A 19,354-nucleotide genomic window follows, 5' to 3' on the forward strand; every position below is an offset into this window, starting at 1 on the left:
ATACCTCTGTCACATGAAAAATGTAAAGTAAACACGAAGCCTATATATAAACAATGGGGATCAATCAGCTGATCGAGGCAGGACTGACTGACTCACCTGCGAGGACTCTGCCGAGCAGCACGTCGGCGTCATTGGACGGTGGGTTCGGATGCTCGACGTCATGGGGCTGCTGCTGACGGCACTCGGTCACAGTCATTTTTGGCGGGAGACGCATGAGCCGCACGAGAGAGCGCGTGCGGCCGGCGACGGCGTTAACGCGAATGGCGCCCGCTGGCTACGCCGCGCGACAGGGGCGCGCGTAGACGGTCTACGAGCCGCCCGCCCCTACGAACTCCCCTTACTAATACAGTTGGGCACTAGGGATCGTTTCGTTTATTTTGTACATTCAATTCGACAGTTTCCAATGTTTGTATGGATTTATTGCTTTTGCTTACTGATGAAGCTTTTGATGCCATATCTTTATTGCAATTTTATCAATTAGTATCCGAACTTAGCATGACAAATAAATAAACTAAGGCAATTTACTTCGACCATTAGAGGATCACAGTATTAATACTTAATAGTAATTGAATTTAACCTATTCCCGGAGGTTTTAGTAATCTAAAAACCTCCGGACCGATTCGCCAGCACATGAACCATATTCAAACTCTGAAGAATCATTCTACATCATAATGTTTTAAAAAATACAACTATTTATATTTAGTTTCTCGTTTTTTGATACTTATATTATATGTAGCATCTAAAGTAACTATGTCGTTGGATTACAGGATGTAGTCAATTAAATTTTTCCAACACAATATTGTAATAGGGTCAAATTTATTTTTCGAATTACTTCTGTAACATAACTACTGATTATGAATAAGGAACATAATAAGAACCTTGTAAATATATGATAAAAGCAAATTAAATAATGAAACTAAAATAAAACGACCCTCGCCTTCTTTTAATCTAAACGATGGAAGATAAAACTAGTCGAAATAATGCGTAAGCCGAAACATCGCTGTCGAATCGGAAGCGTCCAGCACAACCCACTGAACTGAAAACCTAAATCTAGAATTGGCGAATCGGTTGTTGAGCGGAGACGAGTTTATAGGCCAAGGCGACTAATTTACCGCTAAGAGCCCACGAGCTGCCGTAAACATAACATTTTTATGAGCGTCGATAACTCTATGAAAACGCACTAAATTAATACATCCTCTTGATGACATTCGTGCGTCAAGTGTATTGTTCTTATGTTCTTTAAAGTTATTGCTACGAGTCTATAAAGCTGGAGATTGACTTGTAAAATTTTGGTGTATCTAATGTATCGAGTTTTCATCGAGTCAGTGCTAGGAATGTTGCCTCTCACTGACTTGTTATGTAACTTGAGTAAAATGAAGCACACTAATTGAGCCAAGAGCTCGAATGATACATTATTGTAACCACACGTTACAAGTCAGTCTGTGTCGCCTGTATTGTAACAAGATCGCCTCGAATGTTACTTTACAAACAAACGACACAAGTCAATCTCCAGCTTAATGTTTCTGTATAGTACCTACAGAAGGTTGCCCGTCGATTCTACACACACTATTCTGGTATCTATACTATTTGTCATAAAGATTGTTTTATGATTTTTGTTTACAGTGGAAAATAAATTGTGAACTTTTCAAATATCAAAGGTGTTTTTATGAATAGGTAGAAAATAATTAAATAAATATTATATTATATTATTGTATAATACGGGCACATACCACGATTAATTAGGTGATATTTAACTGTCGATATTAAGACTCAGTTGCATGAGTCGTAGTCAAACGGGACTGCAGTCCTGCGAGAGGTGAAGTTCGAGCTGTTATGGGCAGTACCAACCCTCTTTCTTGTTCTGATAGCCAGATGAAAGGTATTTTTTATGAATCATAAGCCAACATGCCTCGAATGAGTTGCCTTATGAAGGTCAAAGCTAGGTACCATTAATAAGTTTTTATTTCCTTACACATCTGATAACCAAACAAATCCCTACAAATTGATATTCACAGACAAATCATGAATTTCTTTGGTTTCACAAGATTGATTTGATAAAACTGCTGAGTTAAAGTGAATAATAATTTGTATGCGCTTATGCACAGAGAAAATGTTCCTTGGATAAAAAAGTGTTTTACTGTGCCACAATTTATTTTCTTACTAGATGATGCCCACAACTCCATCCTCATAAAAACGTCCTCGTTAAAACCTCGCGGGAACTCTTTCATTTTCCGGGGTAAAAAGTAGCTATTGTGCTAATTCAGGGTAAGCTTATACGCTATCTCCATTCCAAATTTTAGCCCAATCGGTCCTGTCATATAGTGGCGTGAAGGAGTAACTAACAATCATAATTTCATATTTATAATATAAGTAAGACAAGCTTTTGCTCGTGACTTCGTCCGCATGGAATTAAGTTCTTGAAAATCCCGTGTAGACTAGATCACTTCTTGTATAAACCTTTACATGCACTGCATGTGAAAGTTCTTTAAAAATTTCCCTTTCCTTTTCCTTAGAATTTCCAAAAAATCATGAAACACATATTCCTTCTTTTTCAACTGTATGACCCTATAAACCAATTTTTATGATACAACTTCAAAACTGACAGACGTTCATACAAATTTCAAATCCCTATTTACCCCCTTAGGGATTGAACTTTTAATAATCCCCTCTTAGCGTATGCCTGTTATAATAATAGATATTTAGATTAGTAAGATTATCATAGTATTTTTGATACCCGAAAGTTACATAACACAAAGTGGTCATATAAATATGTATGTAAATATGGAGGCTTTGATCAGGTCATAGTTCGGGTTAAGCTCGAGCCGGGCAGCATCAGGTCACGCTGACGTCATCCGAGGTCGTTGACCCATCTCCCCTTCACCCGTACCTACCCTCGTCCCATATTCATGCTGCAATGATGCTTCACCTATATCGTATCAGAATTACTTTGATATGCATTATGCAAAATGAAGCTCTGAACTTATTGTTGCGAATGTAGTTTTTGTTTTTGGGATGTCGGTGCTTCGCCTACGACAATTTGTCATTAGAATGTTGTAATTCAAAATAGATCATCCATCAAACATAATCGACTTTACGACGTACCAATACCATAGGATACGTAACGTTTACTCGATTACCACATTTAATGTGAGTTCTATGCAACACGAGGTGATCTAGTGACTGTCAATTAACTTGCTTAGAGCACCAGGGCCTGAGGTTTTTGACCCCAGCGTGGAAAGTGGACCATAATGACACACCACTTTCATTTTCGCGCAACTCTCACCAGCAGCGCGTTGAGATCGAAAGTGTACTACTTTTGGTGCTGCGTGCGCGCACGCCCCACCCCGCCCTCCTCGATCCAACTTTCTTACGTTGTACGCTTTCTTCTGATACGAGTGCTACGTTGGAACTTGTGCAATTCGCTTTCTAATTGCATTGAAAATGCAGTCTGATTGACGCTTATTGAACGTCATCTACTCTACTTTTATAAAAGATATTGCAAACAGGGACGTTTGGTCCAAGGTCCCAACGTTCTTGTTTTCAATTTCAGAATTTGTAAACAAAGTAGGTAACTATTTGTTTTGAAACATTTTCAGGTTGCATTGAAATAGATTTGAAAGAAAACTAAAATATATTTTAAATATACTGCATTTTAACTGACGTTACATCTTACAAAATTGCTCCTTTACAATAGGAGGAGTGATACTTATTAGTTTTATAATTAGGTAATTTCCATTTCACTTATTCTAAAAGTTATCCAAGAGTTGTTTTTCATACTCACACTAGCTGACCCGCCCCGGCTTCGCTCGGGTGGAATTTAGAAAATTGAGGTGGGGGTTCAATTTCTAAAAATTCTGAAACACGTATTTCTTCATTTGTGACCGAAAACCCAAATAAGTAAATACTAATTTTCATGCAAGTAGCTTGAAAAAAGACGGACTTTCATACAATTCCCCTATTTAACCCCCTTGGTAATAGAATTTTAAAAAATTGTAAAATGGGTATTTTTTAATTTTAACCGAATGCTCAATTTTCGTCGATGTTACTTCAAAAATGACGGACTTTCATTCAAACTTTCATCCCCCATTTAACCCACTTAGGGGTGGAATTTCGAAAAATGCTTTATTAGTGAATACCTACTCTTTACAAAGAACAAACCCTCCAAATTTCATGTCTCTAGGACCAGTAGTTTAGGCTGTGCATTGATATATATATATATATATATATATATATATATATATATATATATATATGTCAGTCAGGACTGAATTTTATATATATAGATACCTCTCTTACCCTACTACACTATTTAATTTAATTAAGGATTGATAAAAACATATTTTAAACGTAAATATACCTTTTAACTGTTAAGATTTAAGTATATTACTTACGTACCTAGATACTACAGGCGACTTCGGTCGCAAGATTTAGGTTTTTAAAAAGCCTGAGGGAATTCTTTGATTTTTCGAAATAAAAAGTAGCCTATATCACTTACCGGTTTTTAAGTACATAGGTATGTCCATGCAAAAAATCACGTCGCTCATTTCTCGATTGCAGCGTGATTGAAGAACCAACTAACAAAGATACTTCCGCGTTTATAATAATACTAGCTGATGCCCGCCACTTTGTTCGCGTGGATTTAGGTTTTTTAAAATCCCGTGGGAAATCTTTGATTTTCCGGGATAAAAGTAGCCTATGTCACTCTCCAGGTCTTAAACTATACTCATGGAAAAAATCACGTCGATCCGTTGCTCCGTTGCGACGTGATTGAAGGACAAACCAACTAATCAATAAACCAACAACAAACACACTTTCGTATTTATAATAGGGGTAGTGATAATGAGTAGTGATCAAATGATAGGTACACTATCTATTCTATTACCTCCATGCTCCTATGATACCCCATCAAATGTGACGCTACGGTTTTAGTAAATTATTAGGTTAAAAAACAGGTTAACGGCTGAAATTCCCAAAATAGCATTCATGTTGAAGTAGGTTAAACTATAAGTAGCTCAAAGTGATTCAGAAGCTGTGTTGTATTGTAACAGTTTGTAGTCTAAATTATCTGTTGTGATGTTTATAATTTAGTAAATTATCTCGTTGTTTGCAGTAATCATCTACTATCTTGAAAAGTTTTCACACCTTGAAAGTGATGACGGATGACATTTTTGTAATACATTGTTGAAATGTTTGGATATTGCTCTGCTTTTTGTCTGACTATTTTTTCGACTAAATAAGAGAGTTAAACTTTTTGTGGGACATTAAAAGTCCTTCCTGAGTTGTAGTTTTGTTGACTTGTTTGGGACGGACTACAATACACCACCTGGTATAGATGGCATTTGATGGTTTGAGAAGATACCATGAGTAACAGGCAAAAAATAATGAAAATCCATGATATATATCCATGTACGCTTTTCTGATGCGTGTATAATATCCAAATTACTCTTGTCTGCTAAAAAACCATTGTAATACTAAAGCCCAAATTGTAATGAGTAATTTCCTGTAACGTGACACAATAGGGAAAACGATGTATTTTTATGCAACACATAACATAGATTAATAGTTGACCAAAAGCAACGCTCACCATAAAGAGTTGCTACGGCATTCAATGTAAATTAAATTTATATTTTATACAGACCACTTTAAAATATACATCGCATATTGTGCCAAAGGAAATGAGGTGAAAATCAGTATGTACGACATGCACAGCTTAGTTCAGTCGGAGGTTCAGATAACTGACCCCTACAAGTGTAATGCTTGATTAATATTTTTCAAGCAAAGCTTTTCTATTGATGACAGTTTTTCGCAAAGGTATCACTACTGTAACATCTGATTGATAGTAATTTACAAAAAAACTCAAAATGTTTAGCTCATAGAGGGACGTGTGACCTAGTTGCAACAACGCATATCAATAGATTGCGATTGTTAAAAGCAACGTTGACCAAATTTTGTAACTGAATAGGTGAATGACTTTGGAGGTCGAAAATTGGTCTTTTCGTCTTCTCCGTACCACGTACCACGGTGAACATAATTACACATAATACACGGTGAACATAATTACACGGTGAACATTAAGCCGTCGGTCCTGGTTATTATCTTTATTAACTAAAACCCAAGAGTAGTAATCTCGTTTTTAGTCGGGTTGTATGCGGTAAGATCTGGGAGTCTATACCTCACTACTAACCCAAGAAAACTCATACCATTATCTAAATATATAAAATTCAAAGTCCTGACTGACTGACATATATATCAACGCAAAGCCTAAACCGCTGGTCCTAGAGACATGAAATTTGGAGCGTATGTTCTTTGTAAAGAGTAGATATCCACTAGGAAAGGTGTTTTTTTTTCCAAACATTCTACCCATAAGTGGGTTAAATGGGGGATGGAAGTTTGTATGAAAGTCCGTCATTTTTGAAGTTACATCGATGGCTTTCGGTTAAAAATAAAAAAAATAAGTACTTCACGATTTTTGGAAATTCTACTACTAAGGGGGTTAAATAGGGGATGAAAGTTTGTATGAAAGTCCGTCATTTTTCAAGTTATTTGCATGAAAATGGGTATTTGGGTTTTCGGTAGCAAATCGAGAAATATGTATTTCAGGATTTTTGGAAATTCAACCCCCACCTCGATTTTCTAAATTCCACCCGAGCGAAGCCGAGGCGGGTCAGCTAGTCAATTATGTGATTAATGAAGTGTCCACGATGCTCAGCAAGAGGAATACCACCACTTCTAATAATTAGCCCTATTGCACTTCGTGCGCATAGTATTGTTAGAGCTTTGCCGATTGGCTATCTAACTCATCATCATCATCATCGCGAGCCTTCTTCGAAACGAAGTTTTGAGGTCATCATGCGATAAGCTTCTCTATTTAAAGCCACCTCTTTTAATTTTGGGTAACTAAGCCCTGTCCACCAGGTCGCCAAAGACGCAAATGGTTGGACGATATACCCTTATATCGTCCAACCCTTTGCGTCTTTGGCGACCTGGAGCCCTTTTGCCTTCAATTCTTCCTTCCAAAACTAATATTAGAAATGAGAGTTAACTAACTAAAGTAAATCATCTAAAGAAGTCGTAATTAAAAAAAACGAATGCTTGTCAAAATATGAACCAAAATTTTTCACATTTGAAAATGCGCCATACAGCCGTCGTATTATTAAAAAAAAAAATATAACCATTCTCACTCAAGATAGTGTAAGGATGCTAATGGTACTCCATACATTTAAATCTGTTCAGGCATTTAAAAGTTACGAGACAATAAAGCACTACACTTCTTTTTTTGGGCAGTCGTGTAAATAGTGCCTGAGGGGCACTGATCTATTTTTAGGGTTCCGTACCTCAAAAGGAAAAAAGGAACCCTTATAGGATCACTTTGTTGTCTGTCTGTCCGTCTATCCGTAGTGTCTGTCAAGAAAACCTATAGAGTACCTACTTCCCGTTGCCCTAGAATCATAAAATTTGGTAGGTAGGTAGGTAGGTCTTATAGCCTAGGAATAGGAATAAATCAGAAAATCGTGAATTTGTGGTTACATCAAAGAAAAAATAAATAAAATGTGTTCATGAACAAATATTAAGTAGTATTTTCAATTTTCAAAGTAAAATAATTATACCAAGTGGGATATCATATGAAAGGGTTTTACTTGTACATTCTAAAACAGATTTTTATTTATTCTTATACATAATAGTTTTTGATTTATCGTGCAAAATGTCGAAAAAATACGACTGTAATACGGAATCCTCGGTGCGAGAGTTTGACTTGCACTTGGCCGGTTTTTTCAAACACATTTAGGACAAGTTTTGGTTACAAACTATTTCATGAGTCCACTGAAAAACTGACGCTCATAATTCAACTCGTAAATAACGGCTCTTTGTTTAACATTCAGGGTCGAACGGGCAATTTACCATGTCCATCGTAAAACTTTATTGACTTGGACAGGTTTTGATTTACGTAACGCATGACGAATGTGATTCCACTAATGTTATTGATAAAGCTCATTGATTTTATTATGAACTAGATGATGCTCGCAACTTCAGGCCAGTGGACTTAGGTTTTTAAAAATCTATTCGTACTACTATTAGTATAAAAGAAGTAAATCGAATCTATTCTTTATCACTATGATAAGATACACTTTAAAACTTACCGCATTTCGAATGTTGTTATTCGAAACCCAGTAAGTTTTAAAGTAACTCAGTTATACGCGACAGGTTGAGATGGCAATCGGGATGGGGACGCCCCGCACACCCGCACGTCACCCGCACTATACAGCACCGGGTCCCCCCCGCCTCACACTCCATTTGCCATCTCGACCGGTCGCAAACTATACTTATGTAAGTAGGTATCACCAATTCTAAACACTAGAGAAGAAAGAACCTTATACTTTCTAAAGTATTGGCTGAGTAAAATAACTTTTATTTCGGTGCAATCCCTACAAAAATATACTTCTTTTATCTATGGACTGGAGTCTGCATTGTTTTTACTTTTACGAATTAAATGTAACCTTTATAGTTATAAGTCCCGCAAATTGCTAATGCGCGTGGTCGCCATTTTAGTGACGTCAACACAAGACTGAAGTTTCGAGCTGATGGTATATTAGTATTTTGGCTGATGTCAAAATGACGTCATTTCGATGTTAATGAGACATGGTTTCAGCGCAATAGCAATTTGCGGGACTTATACAGCCTTCGCCTAAATTATTCAATTAAAACTTTCAGTAATTTTATCAATCCTAGTCTATCATCCTATCAATATTGTATGTATTACAATACAATATTACATTCTAAATATATAGTAAAAAATATTGTCATGAAAATAATATTTAGTTAGTTATTATCTGAATAGGTAGTTTACATAAAATTTTGCTTAGTTCAAAATTAATTGGAGTATTTTTATTATTATTAGTATTTATTTTTATTTTATTTTATATTTAATTTAATAATTTCACTATTCATATTCAACTAAATAACCAGTCACATTCGTATAAATGGGATTACTCTCCCCACACTTCGTGAGACACTTGATCTAAATTGTGAGGTGGACTCAACAACCGGATTATATCTTTCAGCACATCAATATATTATCCATTACTAGCTGATGCCCGCGACTTCATTCGCGTGGAATTAGGTTTTTAACAATCCCGTGGGAAATCTTTGGTTTTCCGGGATAAAAAGTAGCCTATGTCACTCTCAGGTCTTTATCTATACCCATGCAAAAAAATCACGTCAATCCGTTGCACCGTTGCGAGGTGATTCAAGGACAAACCAATAAACTAACATACCAACAAACCAACAAACAAACATACATACATTCGCATTTATAATAAAGGTACTGATAACTATCAATTTACTATTTTATCAAAGCTTCGCATCGTTGAGAGCTTTAACTCCACAGCCAAACAGTATTTTCAATCTTGGATTTTTTTATATATCGGTACCATATCTGTACATAACTGTTAATAAATATTATTTGATAAATAATTTTGACGACCTCCCTGGCGCAGTGGTAAGCGCTGTGGTCTTGTTAGTGGGAGGTCCCGGGTTCCACTCCCGCCAGGGGCTTGGAATTTTATAATTTCTAGGTCTGGTGGGAGACTTCGGCCGCGGCAAGTCACCACCCTACCGGCAAAGCCGTGCCGCTAAGCGAATTAGCGTTCCGGTGCGATGCCGTGTAGACACCTCAGGGGTATATAATATGTATATGGGTTTAATAAAACTGCCATACCCCTTCCAGGTTAGTCCGCGTCCATCTTAGATTGTATTATCACTTAACACTAGGTGAGTTTGCATTCAAGGGCTAACTTGTATCTGAATAAAAAAATCGATAATTCTAAATCACTCAATGTAGGATATACCTACTATGGCAATTGGGAAAGTAAAGCGGGTGAAATGTGGGTAAATAGAGGCGAGTACCCTTCTAGAACGATTGTCAGATAAAGCTAACCGTGTTGCTAGACGGGATCTAGGTTTCGAGTGCGTAATTTTGTAGGTATGCATAAATGTATGTAGAGTGTAGACGTATAAGTATGTCAAAATGTATTGAGGACAATGACGACAGCGGCGAGTAAACGATTTTTTGCCACCTATCCAATGGTTAAATGTGATTATGACATGTTTTCAGGTGAATCTGAAAAATTTATTAAAGTAAATTTTACTTGCTATTTTTCATTGAAGGTAAAAATTTATTTAGAACTAAATTGTGAGTGTAAAATGAAGTATAGTAAATAATCGGTTTTTCTGATTTTTGTAGAGTATTGTAATTAGTAAATAGCTCCACACTTATCTATACCGTTTATAAATAGATAGAAATGCATGAATAAATTATTAGGTACAATAAGTATTCAGTAAAAATCTACTTTTTCAAAGTAAATAAAGGTGATTTTAAAAATTCGTTTTCATTTTAAAATGACAAACAAACTACCGTTAAGGTTGTCTACAGTTAATTTATTTACGTTTGTCACGGTCTAGAAATTCTGTAAAAAATGCTGTAATAGAAATTAAAAAGTCTAGACTTCATGTTTTAAGTACCCAAAATATAGAAGAATTAATTGATAGCCCGTCTAACTCAGACTGTCGACTTTTGTGTGAAGTCAAAAGAAAAAACGCAAAAATACAAATGGGCGCGTCGTTTGAATATTATGTTCCATACTTGACACATTAAATGGCGGAGATAAAGTGCAGTATACATTGTAAAGTTTCAGAAAGTATGCGTTGCGTATCTTTCATTCGCCAGCAATTTTCATGTCTTTGCTTAACTTTCTGCTTTGCTTAACTTGACGTCTAGTCTAGAGACTAGACGTCAAGTTAAGTAGCTATTAGCCAAATTTAAATTGGTACTGCAAACTTTGGTTATTGACTGTTTATAAATTACGAATTAATTAACATAGCTACTTTAGGGTTTAAACTATCGTGAGTGATTTACTACTGCCTAATATTTTATTTATTTTCCACAAAAACAAAAGATTACAATGTTGAATTCTTGATTACTTGCTAGTGCGTGGCATAAAATAATGTACATCGACCTTTAGAAGGAGATAGTGGACTTGTAGAGCATTAATTGTCTCTGTCGTTGAGACTGTCAAAAAGTCATATAGGTATGAGTGACAGAGACAAAGCCCTACAAAGTAGAAATGTCATTCTAAAGGCCGACGTACATTATTTTCTGGCGCATACTGTATGTCCCTTGCTTGATAACTACTTAACTAAATAGTTGTTGGCATATACTGATAAAAACTTATTGTTTCAAACAAGAGTTTTTGTTTATACCCACGTGTTAAGAAGGCACCTTTTTATTATGTTCGCAATGTGTATACTTACCAGGAATATCCCCTAGAAAATTTTGAAATGTAAAAGGCCTGCCCCGGGCTACGCAGCCTTGAGTGCTCGATCAAATTGGCAATATCCTGGACTGCCAGAAGCCCGGCTGGCGAAACCTTGCGACGCACAAAAGTCGGTCATCGAACTCCCCAAGGCCGGGCCGCTGCCGCTTTCTTTGTTTGAGCTGTCGCAACACACAGGCTCACAATTTAACCTCGGTTCGCTTTATCAAGCGTTCACCCATCTAAGTCAGAGTCGCTGTAAATATTATAATCTACACATACAGAACACCAAGCAATCTGCTTTGCGACTGCTTGTTGTTCGAGAATCATCAAATTGCGGTGAGGGTTATTAACACCTTTAGCGTTTCAGAGGTCCTATCAAAATGGGGAACTTATGGTGTAACTAGTCCATCTGTCACACCTGCTTATTATTTTGTTTTCACTCGGTAGAATAATAATTTAGATTCTAGGCAAAGAACCATTTAAGTATATATTTGTTTACGAGCTAGGTACAGCACCCTCGGTAAACTGGGCGAGTCTGACTCACACTAAAAAATATTGTTCCTATTATTTTAGAATGCAATTTTAGTGCTACTAGATGATGCCCGCGACTTCGTCCGCGTCAATTTAGGTTTTTTTAAATCTCGTGAAAACTTTTTGCTTTTCCGGGATAAAAACTATTTCCTATGTCAATTTCCGGGACACAAAGTTACCTCTGTACCAAATTTCATATAAATCGGTTAAACGGATAGGCCTTTCAGAATCCCGTGGGAGTTCTCCGGGATAAAAAGTAGCCTATGTCCGTCCCCAGGATGTAAGCTAACTCTGCTCCGAATTTTACCTAAATCGGTTAAACTGTTAGGCTGTGAAAAGCTAGAACACAGACAATTTTTTGAAACAAGAAGTAGCCTATGTCCATCCTTGGGGTACAAGCTATGTCTGTACCCATTAAAATTGGTTGAACATTACGGTTGTGAAAACCTAGCAGAGACAGATACACTGCATGTGGTCAACAATACAACATTGCCGAAACTCAGCCACGTCTTTGACATCGAACTTGTAAAAACATAGTACAATTAGAAAACATACATATTAAGTAATAAATATTTACAACGTCGTTACTTTCGATATAAATAAAGAAGCACTCAATTCCCGAACGTAAATCAAGCAAGCCGTAATGCGAGTAACAAAAACGTTTTAAATACGTAAACATTACATAAGCTTCACTCGTCACGTGTAAGTACGATATATTTACGTAAGATGAGTCTATTCAATCACTATAGTTACTACCGGTTATATAAAATTCTCCACGTAGCGCATTATTCTTGCTTTAATAACAATAAATATGTCACTCGTTTTTAGCATAATAGGTAATACTCGATAGTGTTGCTTGATGACTTCAATCAGTTTTGATACGACTTCAGAGTTAAACAAACCAGCAATAACTTGATTAATAAATAATTTGTACACTTTTACTGTACTTTTATTGTACTATACTTGTTCCCGCACAAAAAAGCGGTCTCGTGAGTAAGTATAGAAATAAAAAAGCTCTCTCGCAACCGCGGCGGGTGCGGCTAAAAACCGCTCCGTGAGTTCCTAGCGTTAGAAGCTTTACATGAAGCTTAACTCTACGTGCATGAGTAGGTAAGTACGAGTAACTTGAAACAACGCAAAATATTTGTCTTTAGGAAGCTTTTTGTGCTAAGCAGTGCTTCACTATATCATCTAAATATATAAAAAGAAAAGGTGACTGACTGACTGACTGATCTATCAACGCACAGCTCAAACTACTGGACGGATCGGGCTGAAATTTGGCATGCAGATAGCTATTATGACGTAAGGATCCGCTAAGAAAGAATTTTTAAAAATTTAACCCCTAAGGGGGTGAAATTGGCGTTTGAAATTTGTGTTGTCCACGCGGACGAAGTCGCGAGCATAAGCTAGTAATATTATATTTTATAGAATACGTCTATTTATGTAAATTTCTGTAATCTTTGTTATTTCCATATCAAAACGTTCATTGATTACCCATCCATTTTAGTCGTATGACAGACTTGTAACAGTTTCAAAGTTAGCTGTATTTTAAGTCAAAAATAAAATAAAATACTCGATAAAAAACATGACTTAGTGAGGTGAACGAAAAGAAAGCCAATACTTTTTCGACTCTTGCCTTTTGCTATGTGATAGCAAAAATCCAAAATCTGTAGGTAGACACGATATACATTTGACAATTACTCATATAGATTATAGGCCCGTTTACTTATTTGCAGCAGTAGTGTTTCTCAGTTATCGTAATATCCCCCATGGCCAAGTTGCAAAAAGCCAGCGCGTGCGCAAGTTGCCGACGCGTTTTGCCGCCATTGGAGGCGCGGGAGGGCGCGGGGACGCGGAGGGCCACTTTCACCTGGCGAGGCTGCGCGGCCGTCGACCCCGGGTGCCCTACTCCCCTGACCCACTATGAACTAACCGAAACATTACACTTTCGTTTCTGAGCTCGTCATTAGGTACGAGGATGCGTCTTACGTCGACTCCGAACGGTTTCACCATCCCAGCGAGAGCTATATCTCATCTCGTTTAGAGACTCGTCGATGGTGGGAGTGTCGCGGAGATAGCAGCCGAGTGGCAAGTAGAGAGTTGTCGGAGCGGTGCTCTTGCGTAACACTTGTTATTCGCGAGAGTGAAAGTGGTGAGCCACTGTCTCCATACTAATGAATGCGAATCGGGTACGACGCACTCGCAGGTCCGGAATGTGCAGCACTGGGTTAGTGTCATGAGACTGCTTTCTGACAAATATTACGTAATAAACTTTTTATTTCGTTTAAGACTGACTTATTTACAAAGCATGTTAACTACCCTATAACATCCTATGTAGGTATGTGTTTTATGTAATTTAATTTCTATTTCTATAGGTAGATTTAATGATAGAGTCGGTATTGTAAAATACCGAATAATAATTTATAGTAAGTACACTAGATGATGCCCGCAACTTCACCCGCGTGGATTTAGTTTATTTGAAAATCACGTAGGAACGCTTTGATTTTCCGGAACAAAAGTAGTCTATGTCCATCTACACTTACAGAATGCAAACTATCTGTGCTTTTCATCAAAATCGGTTAAGCGGATGAGCCATGTAAAGTTAGTAGACACAGACAAACAGACACTTTCGCTTTTATAATTTTACTTAGTATATGGTTTACGATACCTGTGACTTAAGGATGTGTTTGCAATGCATTGCAAATATGAGAGATCTTCGGTATCTTTTGTGGCTAAAATATAATAAATAAAATAGAATTACATACTGCTAAATATAGGTTGGTCCTTCATCTATAAACGTGTGTAAAGTTTTTGTTCAAAACCATTAATTTTGACACTATAACAACGATTTTCCGTTGCCTCTTTACACAAAATTAACGATTTAGGTTCCAGTTTAGGTGTTTATTTCTCTGTTTACGTATCGATTTGATTCTTCTAATAAATATCTTCCATTAGCAGATAACTATGTACCTCAAAATGTATGTATATTGGAAAATATATCAAAATTGTATAAATAGTAGGTACTAGAATAAAAGAAAACATCGTGTATAAATTTTTCATGTATTTTGCTTTAACCGCAAACCTTCACAGTGTTATAAGGGCTATTTTGATATTGCACGGTCACTAGTGTGATTTGAAAATTATATCAGTTATCATTCAGTAAGCGCTCAGCCGCTCATTGTTCTTAAGCGCGCTATATGCCGTGCCATAATGAACTTAGACCTCAAGTCACGTCAAGTCACCAATATCGTATATCAGCTTAAAGCTCATGTGATCTAAACCCGCGGACTCACGCTTACCCGTGACTTAAGTACTCCATTTTCATACCTTGCACATATGGACAGATATACGTTATTCAAGTGCAGGTTTAAGTTACCCAGTTCTATAGACTTTAGGAAAATTACAGTCGGAAAATTACATTTTCTTGCCAAATGATTTTTATAATTATCGTCTCTTCCCCGATTAAGCAACGGTTTACATACGAGGCCTTAATCGACGCTAGAGTAAATAGGGTTGCCATATTTATATTTTACACATTTCAGGACAACAATTATATCTTAACTCAGCCTAATTCAATTTTCATGCAATCATGCAATCTTTGTCAAGCATGGTGGCGTGCTCTTGGGAAGGCCTATGTCCAGCAGTGGACGCAAACAGGCTGATTGATTGATTGATTGATTCATGCAATCTTTCTCTAACATATAGCTTGCCTGGAAGAGATCACCCAGTGACAGGAACGAAGCGGCAGTTTAACCGTGCCTACACAGAATGTATCTTAACCATATCTTAACAGAAAATATAGGTAGGTATACGAATCAGTAGTGTCACTTGCGGTCGGAGGTGACACGGTCGCTCGAAGCTGTCACCAGTCGCTGCCGCTTGCAGTCGGTCTGGGAAGAAACAGATACTCGATGGTAACCCTAGCAAGAGCAACCTGTGCATTGTGCAAGCCACTTTGAATTCCGCGCCAACACTTCGATCTGCGATTTCCGTTGGCATTCGGGTGTGTTCGGCACTCGGTGTTTGCGGCCGCAGAGCACTGTAGCTCGCGGCCTCGAGCGCAGGGCAACGAACGCTGACTAGGCCGATCGTATTACAAAGTCCGACTCGGCCGCGGCCGCTCCCTGCCACTCTGCTTTTGAGATCCTAGGCTTACCTCTTGCTATAAAGGCTACCTGTAACTCATTATATCAAGGTGAAATAAGCCCATTTGAAATGGCAACTCGATGCTAATAATTATTTCAGCTTTATATAATTGAATTGACTATCTAAAAACCTCTGTCTACGAAGGCTTTATTCTAGAACATTCTTATTTTTTTATATTTAATTTTAATTTTTAATATTATATTCTTGTATACCTTCACGGTACTGGCCTCTTGTATCAATCATCTAGCGTTTTCCTCGCTGTAGTGAGATGAAAAGTTGTGTTTCGCACGGTTGCAAATTTATTTGCGCTCGAGCTTTTGAATTCCTCGCTACGCTCAGGATTCAATACAAACTCTCGCGACAAAATAACAAGTTTGCAACCTTGCATAACAGATAACACTCTGTGATGCAGCAATGTAGATCCAACCATTGTCAAAATATGAGTTTGGTGGCTATCATTCAGTGTTGAAGACTGAGTTAGCGAATCACCCCGCAGACTTTAGTAGCGGTTGGGATGGAAATGATTTTGGGAATTTGGGAGGCCACTTCTGTGGAATGGTGTAAACGGCTTAAAGTAAGTAGTTAATGTAATATCAGGTTGTACAATTCACCAGCATTATAGGTGTCTACGATTTGCGCAGTTCACGGTTTGCATAAACTTTTTCACTGATATTGTTTGAACCCTAGGAGTCCAGAACAGTGGGAGCGGTTGTGATAAAATTCGAAACGATTTGGGGGATCATTTCCGTGGAAAGGTGTGAGAGACTTAAGGCAAATGGCAATGGAGCAGTAAATATAATATTAGGTTGTAAAATTTGCCAGCATTAGAATGCGAATTTGCGCGCGGCTCACGTTTGCAAGATAAAGTCAGTCAGGGTCGCTCGGTGCCGACGGCCGGCCATGCCCCCGGCTTGCGACACCTCCCCTCGACGCTCCGCGCAGCTCGTACCCGCGCTGTAGCCTCTATCCAACCTCAGTTAACCATAGGGAAAACAGCAACACCCACGTTCCTTATAAAAATCTGAATTTATAGCTAACCACAATCTCAGCACGTAGGTTCATCGCTACACTGGGGTCTGGTAACGTGAATTCTTCATCACCCAATTCATGCTCATTATCATAGAGTTGCCAAGGTACTAGAGGCAATACCACAAGGAGGCAGAGGTAGTGCCACAAAACGGCCCCAACCTAACTGGTGAACAAGCGGACCAGATGAGTTTGGTCGAGGAGAGGCGAAGGAAACCTGTTCTTTTGTTTCTAATATCACTAACATAAGATGCAACTCTAAGCTTGTTTTGTAGCAAGAGATTGATGATGAGATTGAGATTTTTTTTTTCCTAACAATGTTTATCAGTTTCACTTACCAGCGTACGTCTTTTATAAAAATCGCCCTGTAGCGGCGGGCGCTTTTTAATGCCTGATGCATGACGTTTGCTCCTCTAGAAACATGAAATCTCATCATCATACTTTTTTATCTTCGTAGCGTTCTTATCTCTGTAACTCAGTAGAGACGAATTTACGTAGTTTTTTCATACAAAATACTTACTAAGTCTCCCTTTGGGGTAAGCATAGGTTAATGAAATAAAGAAATATTATGTCCTTTATATCGATTGGGAAAGATAACGAAAATCATGGGCTGATTTTACTAAAAAAAAACTGTATACCTACTGCTTGTAAAAAAAAATTAGCAAAATAGTTATTCCAATTTGCAATGATATTATGGTCCTCAGTCCTGAAAGTAAACGTTTTTACATTCAACGAGCAACGTCCCACTTTCGTTCTCAAGAAGCATGGTAGCTCTATTTAATCATATTCATTCACGTACTTACTTATTTGTTTAAGCTTCTTAAAGATGAATAAATATTTTGTAGAATTAGTGATTCACGATAATTATATTATTGAATATTATCATTACACCTACTTTATTAAATTAGCTATAGGTACTTAAATGTAAGTGCTTTAATCATAGGTTTTCATAAATCATAATGTTATTATGATATTAAGATAAGTTAGTAAATTGTAATAAATTAAGTACCTACCTTGATAAGTTAGTAAGTTAGGAAATCTGTGAATTGTTAGTTGTAAGTTAACCTTTTTTTCTTTTTGTTTGTTACAAACTATTTGTACAAGTTTTGTTCTTGTTTAGTTTGTTTTGATAAGTGTGTTTGTTGCGCTGTAGTTATTGTACCTACCACCTAAACGCATGCCACGTCCACATCTAGTAGACACAATTAACAACTAATATTTATGTATATCTATTAACTTGTTATCATACAATAATTGTAGTCAGTTTTGTGGACTAAAAAAAAAAAAAAAAAAAAAAAAAAAAAAAAAAAAAAAAGATGCAGAATATTCTCACCTAAAGCCAATATGTCAAGCGTATATTTTCTTCACGAAAATCCAGACCAATTTGCAATAATAGAGTTGTTTTAATAATACCACTAGAGCAGCAATATGTCTCGCGAAATAGACACAACCAGATGCACGTTCACCAATCGTACGTAATGACATTCAATAAATTGACGCTGAACCTACTTTGTCAAATAAATTCAAACAATATTTTAATACTAGTTTATTCCCGAGACTGAAAAAATTCAACAAAATATTTTCACACTAAATTTAATTATTGTCGGTGTGGATTCACACCTCAATATGAGGTTTGCTGCTCTATTGTCTAACGCAATGGTAGCGATAGTTGAAAAGTCGCTATACATAATATTATAGGTAAGTACCTAGCTATATCCGTTAAGAGGGTGGTGGCGGGAGAGCCGCGAGGGAGCGACCTACTTGCGGTGCGACGAACTCGGTATATTTAGCCTGGCTCCCAGTTCGGCGCATCCAACTATTGCCATTGCATTCGTTATCACCGTCAATATATTATAGATAGGTCCTTATATAAATAATTATATAGTGTAAATGTGAAAGAAGTGAAACTTCTTTGGTTTATATTCATGACACGCTCATTACTTGGCGAACATTAAAAAAAGCATGTTTTTTATGATAATCTATCTCAAGATATGGAATTAGATAAAATTCTGTCCAATAGCAAAAAAAATGAAATGGCGTCCATTTTGTTTAATTTTGTCTTTCCTTTTTTATGATCACAAGAAACCCCAAATATCGATTTTGAAAGATTTCGGTCCAGTATCCGGCGCATAAGTTGATTTTCTTAAAATATCTCCATACAGTCATTTCCTCGCGGATCACTTTAGGAGTTTCACTTCAAAACAGCGTCAGTAAAACTAATCTGATTAGCAAGATTAGATTGTATTTTTCAAGTAAGTTGGACGTACGCTCAGAAGTTTAAGTAGTGTTTTAGGTTGATAATAAGGATTGTCTGTGTAGTTGTATCTTGCAAAAAACGT

The 19,354-nt window shown here is 37.1% G+C and overlaps 1 protein-coding gene across 2 annotated transcripts in view; it reads right to left on the bottom strand.

Moving 5' to 3' along the window:
* Nucleotides 1-19,354, bottom strand: part of Eip75B (Ecdysone-induced protein 75B) — a 159,567-nt gene that overhangs the window by 83,388 nt on the left and 56,825 nt on the right. Inside the window, exon 1 of one of the 2 annotated variants that reach the window (XM_069509623.1) lies at nucleotides 97-228. The exons of the other annotated variant lie outside the window; for it this stretch is intronic. Coding sequence (XP_069365724.1) covers nucleotides 97-214 — 118 coding nt within the window. The 5' untranslated portion in view covers nucleotides 215-228. Of the gene's footprint in view, nucleotides 1-96; nucleotides 229-19,354 lie in introns of those variants that run through there. 2 annotated transcript variants of the gene reach the window in all.

The sequence above is a fragment of the Maniola hyperantus genome, chromosome 3 (assembly GCF_902806685.2).
Source record: "Maniola hyperantus chromosome 3, iAphHyp1.2, whole genome shotgun sequence".
NCBI classification, from domain to species: Eukaryota; Metazoa; Arthropoda; class Insecta; order Lepidoptera; family Nymphalidae; genus Maniola; species Maniola hyperantus.